We start from the raw sequence: 15,793 nt of genomic DNA, 5'->3' as shown, positions 1-15,793 counted from the left end.
TCTCAAGGAAAGCCCAGTCCACTCGGTCGTACTCTTTTGATAGGTCAAGTTTGTAAGCACAACAAGCCGGTGAATTGGCTCCAACCGACTGGATGAAATCCAAGCATTCAAATGCTATGGTAGAATTCTCTGTAATGGGCGTAGTCGATTAACCAAACATTTTGACACAATCTTATAAATCACATTACACAGACTAGTCGGTCTAAAATCCTTTAGTTCTTTGGGGAATTGAACTTTAGGGATCAATATGATAGCCGTGTCGTTAACACCATTAGTCATCTCTCCAGTAGCAAAGAACTCCAATACTGCCACCACAATCTCTTGTTCTAAAACCGCCCAGTTACGCTGATAAAATCATGCTGGAAATCCATCTGTCCCCGGGGCCTTAGGTGGCCCTATCTGAAAAAGTGTGTCTGAAATCTCCTTCTCAAAGAAGGGGGCACATAACACATTGTTCATCTCCGTCAACTTCTCTTCAATGCATTCGATGACGTCTACAGGATAAAGCATTGGGTCTTTCGTGTATACCTCCTGGAAGTATGAGCGCATCATTAATTCCATCTCCGAGGGTGCAATACACCAAGTGTCGTCGAATTTACACAGCCGCTGAATATAATTACGTCTTGCTCGCCAGACAACTCGTTGGTGTAGATATTGGGTATTCCTTTCCCCCTCTTTTAACCGAGTAATCCTCGACCATTGCAGGCAAAGTATCTCTTCAGGATATAAAAGCTCGTCAAGCTCGTACATCAACTGCCTTATAATCTGTCTATCTGCACTCCCTTGTTGAAGACCAGCTAACTCAGAGCGCAGTCTTTCTATATGACGTAACACATGACCAATTTTTTTACTACTCCAATCTTTGAGATTCCTCATAAGTAACTTCAGGGAGCTAGCCACAGCACCCAAATTGCCAGTGGGCGTATTTCTTTCCCACGTACTAGCTATGACCTCTTGTAGTGTGGGATCTCTTTCTCACATGATTTCATAACGTTGTGCACCTCTTCTTCATTGACCATCAGTAGGGACTAATTCAAGGATGATGTGACGGTGGTCTTAGCAAGAAGTTGCTAAGTGAACCACTCTCAATGCTGGGAATAGCTCACGCCGCACTTCGTCAGCACACACTCGATTCAACCGCACACGTACATTGTTATTACCAAGTTCGCCATTGTCGTATGTAAAGGGACCCCTGAGAAACCAAGGTCTTCCAACTCGCATAATAATAGGAAGTCCCTGAAAGCTTCCATCTGAGATTCTGACCGCAATGTTCTCGACATATGTTCATGCTGCCACAAAGTTTCATTAAAGTCGCCACAAACAGGCCATGGTTCTTGCGAGACCCCTCTCAGCCTCACAAAGGAAGAAAAGCTTGGCGATATTGGCTTTTGAGAGGGCCAACACCTCACGAACTGTCTGGCGTTTCCCCGCCCCCCGGTAGTTCCAGATTAGTGAATTCATTGTTCCCGGCGCAGCTCCACACGGGAGCCTGCCGAATTTCTTAGACCATCTACCAAGCTAGCTTCAGTTCGTGCACGTTCGCTGTCGGTACTAGAAGTAAGGGACGTCGCCTGACCATCCTCCCCATTGCCAGAAGTAATCGCCAACAACTGCAGCGGATTAACCTGCGGATCAGTCGCATCACCACCCTCAACCAGAATGTGTTTCCTTAATCCATTGTCCTCCTCCATATTATCACTTGCCTTCCCCAGGGTCTCTTTTTCAGTCACCCCCCTTGTAGATAGGCTCTTCATAGGTATGGAAGTAGTATTTTTTAGACCCTCACCTCCATGATTTCCAGACGCAACAGCAGCAATAGTGCGGCCACCCCCCTGAAACTCAGACCTGTTCATGTTTGGTGGATCCGCATAAAACCATTCCCCAAATTTCAGTTCCTTTGCAGTGTAAACAGCAGTTCCACACTCCTTGAAATCATGCCCTATTTTACCACAAAACTTACAGAAGCGAGCGAGCTTCTCATATCTAACTGCAAACACTTGCCTCTCCCTGCCTTTAACAATACTCACATGGTTTGTAAGGGGCTCCCTCACATCATGTGTAACTCGGACTCTTATGTAATCACCCCGGGAATTCCCGACAAGTCTGAGCACCATGATTTCCCCAGCCTTGCGGATTAGTTTCTCAACAATATCCTTGTTGCAATAACCATCCGGGAGCTGATGAATCTGTAGCCAGATTGGCATGTGTACAATCTGTGTGTCCTCGGCTCATAAGGATGGAGAAACACTGCCCAGAATCTGAATAACCAAGGACCTTGATGCATGATTCTTTCCCAATTGCCCAAACAAGATGCTTGCACAACGAACAAATTGGTCCCGACTGGCCTGAACCTCACCGGCTGTGCCGCGTTCCACGCCGCCCTCATGTCCTTGAAGAATGCCGAGTGGTTGAAGGACTCGTCAGTATGAACACGGGCAAGAGCCATCCAGCGGACACGCTCGCTGATCTCCGGGACCACTTCATTGATTACTAGGTCATCGAACACCTCATCTTCTAGGTCAAGCTGACCAAAGAAGTTGTCCAGGTCTTCCATTCCAACGCCCCGTGACCCACTGCTCATTGCCACTCGCACGTCAGGGGGAGTTGCCATCGCCGCTTCTGTATGTCTTCCAGAAGTACTCTGGAGATCGTGATCCCCAAGAGGAGAAAAACACGTGCTTTTTGAGTTCATGCATAATTCAAAGAGGAATATGCCCTCCAGATCACAGATTAAAATGGTATTATGGATATATTGGGAGCCCCATTAGTGGATTGACAACATACATCAATAAAAATCCCTGATCTATTTCTTTCACCAATCAATTTGTTTTCCCTTGGGGTCACAAATTGTATCTCTATTGATCTTTGCTTTCTTGAGTGAGTTGTCCTTAATTACTTATCTGTAAAATTGATGGTAGGTTGGATTTCCCTGAATTCGAATTGTTCTATTGTGGGGCTATACATTTTATGACTCTTTTGTTGTTAACCCGTTGCAACGCACGGCCACACTTGCTAGTGCAAGAAAAAAAAAAGACATAATAAGCACCGTGAACATGCAACGCCTTGAGAATCCAATATTACATCTACAATAACATTCAATACAAAATAAGAGTTCGACATGATAAGGTATACAATACTTTTTTAAGGGAAGGCATACGATATACATTTATTTGCATGACACCTGTTTATGAATAATATAATAAGATAAACCACACAACTTACGTATAATTCCATGTTCGGTAATTAATGGGCATACATTACACATGACTTATAAGTTATAACTAATAGGAGACTCTTTCTGTTTTATTTAGTGTAGTATACGTAGGACTGTAGGAGAAGGGCATACCCTTGGCACAGACCTTCAGCTGGAGAGAGTCTGAATGAGACATTAATTTATGTGTGCGCTATCAGGCCGGCCGTCATCTAGAAAAAGTTGTTGATCATACGAGTCCACGGAACCGCAGCAGGCATCGGCAGTCGAACTGAGATTTTGTTGGATTGCCCAACCCTTCCAATTTTCATGGAAGTAGCACCGTTACGTGGCATACTGGAGCATGTGCCCCAGGACTTCATGGCCAAGCCATACCCAAACACGTCCTTGAACGGCGTCGTGGGCACGCCAAGCACCATACGATTAGCAGGAGATGAGTTGGGCTGCTGGTTTATGAACTGCACGATGCTCCCCATGAGCCTCTTGCTGGTGGCCCTCAGCGGACTGTACAGGTGGAAGCCGTGGTCCTCGCCCTCCGACTCCACCACAGTCACCTCGCGGCGCCCCTGCATCTGTTAGAACTAATCTTGATATTTGTATCAGCATGTTAAGTTTGATTCTGCATGTAGCTTAGCTTAGCGAGTTGTCCTTCAGTGAAGTTTTAGATGAAGCACGCAAGGAAGCGAGATGCCCGGCAACCGTGCGATGCGGTGTGTAGGCGTGATGCTGTGGTGCTGCGCGAGGCAGCACGGCCGTGAGAAGCGGCAAGGCGTGGGATGGCTGGAGGCAGATCGGCTGAATAAGTTAGTTGTAGTCAAGAGATAAGATAGGTTAGTTATTGCATGCATGCATGAGTTGTTAGCCGACGGTGCAAAGTCCTGGAGAGATTCTAGGAAAGATGGGGTCATCCGTGCACTAGTGGGCGTAGGAAAAGGTCATCTATTAGTTAGTGGGTTAGTGCGTCTGTACTGGCTATTTAACTTGAAGAGATGAATGAGATGGGGGGCCGAGAGGGCTGGGTAAGAAACATGTAGCCATTGTGTGCTCACCTAGGAAGTCTCTTTGGCAAAGCCAATGCGTTCCTCTTCCTTGGTGAAGTGTGTGTGTGTACGTATGTGTTTTCTGTGTAGTGTTGTTCTTGTTGAGAGAAACTTGAGAGAGATAGAGGTCTAGCTGTGAGAGGCAGCAAGAGGTAGAAGAAGAAGCAGCGCTGCGAGGAGGCAGCGCCAACAATTGGTATCAGAGCCAGGTTGGTCCGTGATAGCGACGGCGGCGCGGTCGTCTCCATGTGAGGTGGAGGATGACGGCGCGAGGAGGAGGCCGGCGACGGCGCGATGCCGCTGATGTCCGGCTGCGGTGCGATGCCGCTAGATGGAGATGGCGGCGCGAAGCTGCCACAAGAAGACAACGGTGTGACGCCGTTGGGAGGTACGGCGGCGCGAAGCCGTCATGAGGATCGGCGTCGAGCTCGTCGACGGTGCTGTCTAGGGTGGTGTGATGCCATCAACAAGATGGGTCGTTGCGACAGCATGGTGATCGGCGCTGCGAAGGCGTCGTCCACGTCATGAGGTGGCTGCTGCGTGTGGCAGGACGATGTGGTGATGGGCGCTGCGACGGCGTCGACCACGACAAGATGGTGCACGGTGGTGACCGGCGCTGTGACGGCGTCGGTGGCGAGGAGTGGCCGGATGTGGCGCTGCGACGGCGTCGACAAGTGGCTGCGGGTGATCCATATAATGATTGTGATATCAAGATTAGGGGGTGAATGTTAGAACTAATCTTGATATTTGTATCAGCATGTTAAGTTTGATTCTGCATGTAGCTTAGCTTAGCGAGTTGTCCTTCAGTGAAGTTTTAGATGAAGCACGCAAGGAAGCGAGATGCCCGGCAACCGTGCGATGCGGTGTGTAGGCGTGATGCTGTGGTGCTGCGCGAGGCAGCACGGCCGTGAGAAGCGGCAAGGCGTGGGATGGCTGGAGGCAGATCGGCTGAATAAGTTAGTTGTAGTCAAGAGATAAGATAGGTTAGTTATTGCATGCATGCATGAGTTGTTAGCCGACGGTGCAAAGTCCTGGAGAGATTCTAGGAAAGATGGGGTCATCCGTGCACTAGTGGGCGTAGGAAAAGGTCATCTATTAGTTAGTGGGTTAGTGCGTCTGTACTGGCTATTTAACTTGAAGAGATGAATGAGATGGGGGGCCGAGAGGGCTGGGTAAGAAACATGTAGCCATTGTGTGCTCACCTAGGAAGTCTCTTTGGCAAAGCCAATGCGTTCCTCTTCCTTGGTGAAGTGTGTGTGTGTACGTATGTGTTTTCTTTGTAGTGTTGTTCTTGTTGAGAGAAACTTGAGAGAGATAGAGGTCTAGCTGTGAGAGGCAGCAAGAGGTAGAAGAAGAAGCAGCGCTGCGAGGAGGCAGCGCCAACAGCATCATCCATGGCCACGGCGCGTCGTGATCACGCATGCTGGCCGCCAGGTCGAGGCCACGCTCGCGCAGAGTGTCCTTCCCGGCCACGGCCATGAGCACGCGGCGGCAGGCCAGCGATGAGATCTCCGAGGCCGGAGGGTCGATCCGGGGGTCGTCGTTGCCGGCCTGGCCGGCCGTCACGAACGGCCACAGCCGGTCCACCCCGTACGGTGGGAACACCGCCGCGACGCCGTCACCGACGTCCCACGCGAGCTCCGAAGGCAGCCGCTTGTCTCCCCAGAAGTAAGGGTGCACCATGATGAGCCCCGCAATGTCCATCATGTCGTCGTTGAGTTCGTGGCTGGCGCGGACTGCCGTGTGGTAAACGATGTTGCCGCCGGCGCTGTCGCCGGCCAGGAACGTGCGCCCCGAGTCGGCGTAGCTGGCCACCCACGGGTCGGACGAAGACGCCGCCCACTGGAGCGCGGCCCACGCGTCGTCGTAGGCCGCGGGTATGGGGAATTCCGGCGCTAGACGGTATTCCACCGACACGACGAGAGCCCCGGCGCTGGCGGCGAGGGAGGTCGCGTAGCGGTGGTACGTCCGGCCGAAAGCGCTCTCCGTGCAGAACGAGCCGCCATGGACGTAGATGACGAGGGGAAGCCGATTCCTGTCTGCGGTCTCGGCGGCACGGGACGGGAGGAACAGGCGCACAGACACGCCAGGGGCCTTGTCGATGACGACATCCCTCGTCGCCACTCCACGGTTGCCGGCCTGATCCGGCGACGCCAGCACGAATGGGCTGCGTAGGAAACGCTCGATGCTGCCGTCCTTGTACTTGCGTATGAACGGGTACATGTCCACGGAGATGTTACGTCCGTCCTTCTCATTCGCTGGAGATGTCTTGCTTGGATGCATGGCGCAGTTGAGCTGCTTCACTTTGGAACTCTTTGTTTTGAGTTGTACCGCTGCATCCCGCGTCGTTGACTGCGGAATTTATAGAGCGATTTTCTTCATCGCCACGTCCCTTTACTAATTAGTAATAGCAGTTAGGAGCATATTGTACTCGCAGCCAAGTTAAAATATGGACTATTAACTAATAGTAGGAGTATATTAACACGAATAATCGTGAGTGGACATGCCATCACGCGCGGGCGATATCAAGACCGACCATTCCCTAGTGATTCGTGCAGCTCTAATACATCAAGCTTGTATGATGAATCACATCCATAGTATACAATTAGTATAGCTGGCGTATTACCTCTGCCCTTGTCAGGAGATGGACCACAAGGCAGGCTCAGGCACTAAAGCGAGATGTGCATTGATTACATGTCAGTCCCAATGGCAGGAGATATTCCACATGTTGTTTTATTTTCGTGCTCTATGCACTGCATATATCTTGTAGAGCGATAGGTTATTATGCGGACTCTAATCACAGATACCCTGCTGCACACAGGATAATACACCAACCAGCAGAGTGGGCAGAAAGAATATGCACCACAAACCAAGGTTGGTGTTAATGTTTCATTGAAGCTGCGGCAGACCATGCAATAAGTGACAAAACTGCAACACACCTGACCACCTCATTTACTAGGATTAATGCACCACAGTGCCCTCTTGTCTTACTAGTGCACCACCCTCTACAGCAGTAACGAAAATGTGTATTGAGTAGTTCGCTAATTGGTGTGAGTTTTTTTAGATGAACTTTTAGCTATGCTAGATCAGCTTAGGTCTATCTCCATGTCAGGCCAGGCGAGTGCCCAAACATGATTAATGTTCCTAAATTGCAACTCATTTTTTTTCCTAAATTGCAGTAGTTATTTTAAAATTTTAGGAATCCATGATTTTAATTTTTTAAAATATGTCCACTAAGATTAAATTAGTGCACCTAGAACAAATAATCATAGCCCCAAATAGCTATTTTTCCTTTTTAGATGAATTAGTGTGAACTTTTAACTTCGGTCCATATCCATGTCAGGCCAGGCATGTGCATACACAAGATTAATGTTCCTACATTGCAACTCAAAAATAATGTTTCCTAAATTGCAATAAACATTTTAAAATTTCAGAAATCCAAGATTTTAATTTTGAAAAATTTGTCCACTACATAAGACTAAACTAGTCCACCTAGAACAGATAATCAGATCCCCAAATAGCTAATTTTCTTTTTTGGATGTATTAGTGTGAATTTTTAACTATGCTAGATCAGCTTAGGTCTGTCTCCACGTCAGGTCAGGCATGTGCACACACATGATTAATGTTCCTAAATTGCAACTCAAAAAGAAATGTTCCTAAATTGCAGTGAATATTTTGAAATTTCGTGAATCCAGGATTTCAATTTTGAAAAATGTCCACTACAAAAGATTAAACTAGTCCACCTAGAACACGTAGTCAGAGCCCCAAATAGTCAGAACATGCACAACAAAATATTAAACTAGTCCACCTAGAACAAGTAGTCAGAGCCCCAAATAGCTAATTTTCATATTTTTGTTATCCATGTTTCCCCATGTATCTACCAGTATGTGATGCGTCCTCACCTGTTGGGCAATCAGTGAATGTTATACTTATCACTCAATAATCTTTCTTCGTGTTGTTCTTTTGATATTCATCACCACTGGAAATTAATTTGTGTTTGTCCAAATGGTTATGCTCACATGACCCAGCTTGTACAACACACACAAAACATCAGGAACCTACAAATTAGAGGTGTGTGGCACAAGCAAGCAACATAAATCTCTCACATGCTGCCGAGTTTTGACCGTTTGGACCACTAGATATGAGTATGTGGGTCATCATTGCACCCATCAAATATTAGTTTGCATACGAGTTAAAAGCATCGAGGACCCCACTCCTGTGCTGTATAGAAAAGTGTATTCAAGTGCATTATTGAGCAACACTGTTTGTATTTCAGCAAACACTATATTAATTAGTAATCTAGATGCAAACACGGACGATCGAGATTTCGGCATCGCGTGCCACCATGTCCCAAAAATCCGCGTCCTATATTGACACCGCTATGAAGAAGACATAGTCGAGGTTCTGTGTTGGCATCATTGTCATCAGTTGTCCCCGAGTAAGCGACTCCGACTTTGACACTGACAAAGCCCATACTTCAAAATCTGCGAGGTGCACGCAACCACGAATCTGATAACGAACTTAGGATGGGGTACTATGCAAGACTGCGTCGTGTAGGATCACTAAGCTAGGCCACCAGTCGCTTGGCATCATTGCCATGTGAACCTCGCCGTCATACAGCTCCGACTCTACCGCAACAAAGTGACTAAGACATTTCCACGACCCCATCTTTCACGCATCCACCTAGCCTTTGCTACACATACCGGCAGCGAAACGCATTTGTTCCCTTCGGACGGTCTTGACTTTGAAAATGATGCCCCATTGAGGGACTTGAAGCAAGGTGGTATCATCATCTGAGCCGGTGAAAACAAGAATCTGAGGTTTCCCAAGGAGCCCGGAGCCTGGGATAAGTAGAGGAGCACAACACCACAACGTTGCTTTCGAGAATCTAAGGACTTCCGCGGACATCACCGTCACCAGCTCTTACCATCGCCGGGAATAAGGCAGTTGCGCGACACTACTCTCACTTCCTCGCATCGGACCCGGTTGATCCACCCAGTCCTCCACGCGCCACCAACCACCCATCCAAAATCATCCCCACAAAATTGAGATGAAATCATCACACAACTACCCCCTCCGTTCGGAATTACTTGTCGCAGAAATTGATGTATCTAGACGTATTTTAGTTCTAGATACATCCATTTCCGAGACAATTAATTCCGAATGGAGGGAGTAATAGTTTATAGTCCGAGCAAGTAGAGCGTTCTGCATGGAGTACAATAAGGGATGTTTTTTCTTTGCCCAAAATTTCAGCCAATTTTTCATGTTCCATAACAAGTGAAGAAGTGACCTTTAGAAAATATTTTTAAAGGACATAGAAGAAATTTAAGAAGCTGGTATCGGTGTATTAAGGGTAGATTTGACTATATAAATATCTAAGTATAGATGGATAATCAGAAAATACTGTTGACAGATTAATAGCCTATCTTTAAAAGTAGATGCTTTGCATATGTTTCTGCCAATTACATTGTAATAAATCAAAATAGGACACGTTCCTGCCAACTACCTTGTCACAAATCATAATTATCTTTTAGTACATTGTGACAAATCATATGCAAAACTGCATGGTTATTATTATTAAAAAATGACATTATTTTCTTTTGTAATTAATGAATAGCCCCTCCATCCCATAATATAAGATGTTATGACAACCGATGTATTCACATATTGTTTGTAATAACATCTTATATTATGCGAGGAGGGGAGTAATAATTGAAATTCTCTTTCCTACTACAACAATTCAAAAAAAATGCTTCAGCCAACTAATTAACTTTGTGAGCAATCAAAACTGGGAAGGTGGCAAATATAACATTTATGAGAACTGATATACTATGTATTACCTTGTTTATACCTTCATGATTTGATACCACTATATTTTATTTTATTATTTGCTCAACTAAAAGTTCCATAATACCAATACACAATCATTAACAACATCTTACCTCGCAGGAGATAATACTAATATTAGCCTAGTTATTTATAGTAGGTACTCAATATCTTGAGGTGCTCGTTTTCCGACAGAAGCGTACAATATCAAGTTTTTTCTTTTCAACAAAAATAGAGTGAGATACACCAGGAACACGCCGGGCCCCACCGATTTACACAGCTTCAGTGCCTTAAAGGCACCTGGCTTTAGGTCCTTGACATGTGGGTCAGCCACCAGTTAGACCCACATGTCATAGGCACAAAGGCATGTGCCTTAAGGCACCGAAGCCCAGTCCGGGCAAGATTACCTATGGGATGACTTGACCGACAGCGCCTAACGTTGTGAAGCCAGACCGCACGTTCAACGCTCGGCTGCGAAAGAACTTCTCACAGTCACATGTAGCACTGGCGGTCTTTGTCGTCGGTCGTAACTAGGTGATCTCGTGTGCGTCACGTACATAGCGCCTGCCAGCACTGACTAGCTGCGTACACAGTCCGTTGGCTCACATATGATATGTATACACATACACATCCAAGCAAGTAGGCAGCTCACATGGATTGTTTGAGGGGACACATCCGAGCAAGTAGGCACTTAACAAACATGCTGGCTTTGTTGGACGTAGTATGACGATAGCTATCTTGAGGGGACACACCATGCATTGTTTGTTGAATATTGCCATACCTAAGGACAAATCCGTACTGCGACACACCATGGATTGTTTGTTGAATCTTGTCATGGGACGAAAAACATGCATCAATTGTTCGTGGTACGTGGAGGGGACAGCTTCGGTGATTGTTCACATGTAGCTTCGATCGGTGATCGTTGTTCGGCCGGTCACTTGCCACACACGTGCTTGCGTCATCGTCACACGTCCTACCCCGACGTATCTTTTTCTTTTTTTTTGCATGGCTACCCCGACGTATCTCTCCCTTACTTTTTCCCAGCGCCGGTCAGATGCCATATATGTACGACGTGCCAGTGCAAGTTCATAAGAAGACCGGTCGGCCATATCACTGCTGGTCTTTGTCATCATTTGTCGCACGCACTGGATGCGGTGATACCTATGCCACTGTGCTCCCAGCCGTGCCGGCGTGGAGCAACTCGCCTCTCCTCCTCGAGCTGGCCAAAAGCGACGGGTTGCTGAACCACGCGCCAGCTTGGGGCCGCCACAACTCGCTCCGTCAGGTTAGGCGAGGGAGGTGGAGCAGTGAGCTTCCTCGCTCGCATCCAGCGGGCTCGGCGGACCACCTAGCCGGCTTGTATGCCCGAGAACTATTCTTCGAAAGCCATCAGAAGAGTGGAGAAAATGGTGAAGGAGTAGATGGGCAAGCGGCGGAGGGGTGTGATTTTTGCCCGGCGTGTGGCCTTGTTTAAATAGAGGGCGAATGGAAGGAGCTCGGTCGGCATTGCGTTTGATGTCAGCCCGCTCATGAACAGACGTGTGGCCGGAGTAGATTTCTCGGCTTTCACGCGGGTTTAATGGATGTGTTTGAATGCGGTGAGAAGGCGTGTTGAGCCGGGCGTGCAGCGGGCGGCACCCTTGGCCGGCGTGCCGCTTGAATGGCGGAGACAGTGAGAGGTCGTGTCCGTCCTGAGCCGCCTTCAATGTGGAGCGACGCACTCTACAACAACATGAATGACAGCAGATAGCACCGGACGTGAAGCGCGCGCGAGAGTGGGGATGGATTTTTGGTTAGCCAGGGCGGTCAGAAATGGTCTTGAGAGCGATCCGGACTCCCGCAAACCTCTCCACGTTTGTCTCCGGTTTGTGGGAAAATTCGTGTTCGGACCGCCCAGTGGACTGATACAGATCGACGCTGGATGGTTTCCGCAATCCGTAGAGCGTGATCCGAACAATTATGTGTAGTTTGAGGGTAGATGTTGGAGATGCCCTTTGCCCACAAGTGTGAGTGCCGGAGTGCATTACTTGTGTGGCTCTACTGCGCTGGGCTCACAAGTTGAATCAAGGGGAGGGTAGAGATTCTGGGAGGGTGCAGGCACACAGGGGTGGGTCCTTTTGCACATGACCGACAACGTCCAGCGCGACTGCCAAGGAGTGTTCTCACACGTTGCACTGCCGGTCTTTGTCGTCGTTCGTGACCAGGTACGTCCGTGTTATTCTGTGATGCAAGTTCACATGTATCTCATGTGGCCACGTACGTACGTGGTGGTTTTGTTGGATGGTGCACATGCAGAATTGACTCACCTCTCGCTCGCTGAGTCCACCATGTGCGTTCAAATAATCGTTGGACGTACGATAGCTATCGCTCACGACGACGGACCAACGATCTTTATGCATGTGCACGTACACTATGGTAGCTATCCCTGTCCTATATACGTACTACGCACAAGTCTTTCTTTATTAATTTCCTTTTCATGTCCGACTTGATACATCCATTTTTTGGCGATGAATACATCCATTTATTAGACCTGCACAATCATTAACAACATGTTCTCCTGGGGAATTAATGGATTATTTAAAGGACATTCAGTTTTGCAGAATTGTGTATCTCCCGGACGCAATTGTTAGGCCAACTCCACCGCGCGACCCCAAACGGACGTCCGTTTTGTCCGGATTCTGTCCGTTTGGGTAGCGATTTGGGGTCGTGTCCGGGCCTGTCCTGGGATGCGGTGGCCGTGTGCCCAGCGCGCGGCCGCATCCATTTTGCCCCATCCTGTTCGCGTCTATGTTTCAAATGCCAAGCCCTAGTTCAGGCCAGCGACCCCGGTTTATCACGCCGGCAACAGAGCCAGCGGCCTACATGTCCATCGCCGGCATCAGCCAGCGGCCGGCAACACAACCAGCCTCCAAAATGAACCCGGCAGGACGGCCCATGCCAAGCATGAGGATGGTGTGCGCTTTGTTGATGAGGTCCTCCTTCTCGTCGGCAGCGGCCTTGCGCCGCGCGGCCTCCAGCTGCTCGCGCTGGGCGGCGAACTTGGCTGCGGCGGCATTGACCTTGACGACCGCTCTCCGTTCCCTCCTCTTTGCCGATTCCGCGTCCAACTTGGTGATCTCCTCTGGCGTGCACTCCGACCGCGGCTTCCTTGGCGCCTTCTTCTTCACCTTTGCGGGCGGGTCAACGGCCAGGCTGCCAGAACCCGGCGGGGCGTCGGCCATGGACGGGGGGAGATAGGGGGCGGCGGGAGGGACGTGGGAGGGTTTGGGGCAAATGGCGCCAAATGGGAGTAGGGGGGTTGGTTTCTCCCACCGACAGGCGGGCCAGGGGAGGACAAGCGCGCGCGTCCCGCCCGTCCGCGCACTGTCCTTTTCACCCCAAACCAGCGCAAGTTTGGGCCGGGGATGGGTCAAAAACGGACGGAATCCGGACATTTATCCCTTTGAGGCCGCGCGCTGGGCAGCCTCTTTTGTCCCTTTTACCCCAAACGGACGGGGGCGGACAGGATAGGGTCGCACGGTGGAGTTGGCCTTAGGTCATCTTATAAATGTTAGATTTTTCTGGACAGCGAGCTACCTCCTTTCCAGTTTATAAGGCTTGCGTGTCTCTAGCTAGACAAATAGACAAATATAATAAAAATTATATATCACAAAAAAATATACATTAGAAACTTCAAATCGTATATTTTCTAACGGTATAATTTTTAGACTATATAAGTTATCTTATGTTGGTAAAATTATATATATAGGAATACATGCAAGACTTATAAACAAGAAAGGAGGTAACACAATTAAGTGCTGATTTAGGATTATGTGTTTTCATTTTTGTTTTTCTGCTGTTCTTTTTAATTGTTTTTTTCTTTTGTTGATATTTTGGAATGTTGGGTGAGTGTAAATTTATACATATAAATACTATGCAATATGTGTGATAAACACACTATTATATGATTATTATTTGCGTACTACAAAAACTGTAAGATTAGAGTGAAGTTGTGTGATCCGCAAAACAAAGAGTGAAGTTGTGTGCAAGTTTTTATTTACATTTTTTATTTTTTATTTAAAAGGTAATACTCAAGTATTTCTGGACGGAAGGAGTACTATTGTTACTAGTTCATAGATCCTTATTTCGTTTTTAGTAATTACTTCATTTTCTTTCTTCTTCAAGGGTAAAACCAATGCCCCTAATTCATTCCTTCTTACGAATTAATTATGTGATAAACCATTACATGTTTTTTCTTGCATATTTTTAGAGAACACATTTTTTTTGAATATTGTGTGCAATTTTTGGTGTTGTTTGTTTTCATGTTTTTTCCTAAAGGGTAATCCCAATGCCAAAGATTTATTATTCAGTATAAATTATTTATTTCGATTTTTCTGTTTTTATTTCATTTTCATTCTTCTTTAAGGGATTCATTCTTCTCTAAGGGAATCATTCCTTCTTAGGAAACTATTTTTGTGAACTTTTACTATTATATGCTTATTCTTGCATAATAAATTAAATCCATCACGTGCAAACCGTATGCAAAATTCGTCCTTTTCTTTTCTTTCTTCTTAAACGTAATACCAATGTCACTAGTTCATTCTTCCTTAGCAAGCTTCATTATTTTTATTTTTATTTATTTTTAATTTTGAAGGTTACATCAATGAAACTAATTCATTCCTTATTAGGAATTATTTTTGTGAAAATTTAACCATTATATGTATATTCTTTCATATTTTTAAAGAGCGTATTTTAGTGAATATCGTGTCCAAATTTTGTTTTTTTGTTTTAGTGTTTTTATTTTTCTTTCTTCTTAATGGGTAATACCAATGCCAATGATTTATTATTCCTTACAAAACATTATTATTTTAAGTTTTTAGTTTTTATTTGATTTTCTTTCTTTTTCTGGGTAATACGAATACCACTAATTTCTTTTTCAGGGTATCATTATGTAATTGGATCAGTTGTTACCTTGGTTGCGATTATGATCGCATTTGTTTTTGCATTTAAATGTTTTACATAATTTCAATGTGTGGTTTAATAAGATGCCCCGGAGAGCTATATGTTGCACATGCTATGTGGGTGAAATCCCTTTGTAACATACGGGTTTCCGTATGAAACCCTGATACTTCGAAAGAGATTGTAAGTTTTGCACACGAAGTGCATCCAGTTTTTGTCGTAACCCTCGATACTTTCTTGCACATGCTATGTGGGTGAAATAGTGATACCATGCCAACTTGGAACCTTTTCAGAGTTCATTTCAAATGCTTTTCAATTTCATGGTCTTATAGCTCAAAATAATCAGTAAATGCATGAAAAATAACAAATGAAGTCAGAAAGGGTTGTAAATTGATGACGTGGCTTTGAATGGTGCATTTTGAACATAGAAAAATTATGGAGTTCAAATAAGTTCAAAAAAATGAAATCCCTTTGTAACAGACGAGTTTTCGTATGAAACCCTGATACTTCGAAAGAGATTGTAAGTTTTGTACACGAAGTGCATCCAGTTTTTGCCGTAACCCTCGATACTTTCTTGCACATGCTATGTGGGTGAAATAGTGATACCATGCCAACTTGGAACCTTTTCAGAGTTCATTTCAAATGCTTTTCAATTTCATGGTTTTATAGCTCAAAATAATCAGTAAATGCATGAAAAATAACAAATGAAGTCAGAAAGGGTTGTAAATTGATGACGTGGCTTTGAATGGTGCATTTTGGACAAAGAAAAACTATGGAG

At 46.2% G+C, this 15,793-nt stretch overlaps 1 protein-coding gene across 1 annotated transcript; it reads right to left on the bottom strand.

The window, feature by feature from the left end:
* Positions 1–3,423: 3,423 nt before the first annotated feature.
* Positions 3,424–6,650, bottom strand: LOC123084360 (probable carboxylesterase 12). Its single transcript, XM_044506005.1, has 4 exons — positions 5,636–6,650; positions 4,738–4,929; positions 4,443–4,602; positions 3,424–3,783 (listed from the first exon to the last, which is right to left on the bottom strand). Exons 1-4 carry the CDS (start codon positions 6,532–6,534, stop codon positions 3,424–3,426), a joined length of 1,611 nt encoding a protein of 536 aa, XP_044361940.1. The 5' UTR covers positions 6,535–6,650.
* Positions 6,651–15,793: the final 9,143 nt, after the last annotated feature.

This window comes from Triticum aestivum, chromosome 4A (genome assembly GCF_018294505.1).
Source record: "Triticum aestivum cultivar Chinese Spring chromosome 4A, IWGSC CS RefSeq v2.1, whole genome shotgun sequence".
NCBI lineage: Eukaryota > Viridiplantae > Streptophyta > Magnoliopsida > Poales > Poaceae > Triticum > Triticum aestivum.
This window is presented reverse-complemented; position numbering and strand designations above follow the sequence as displayed.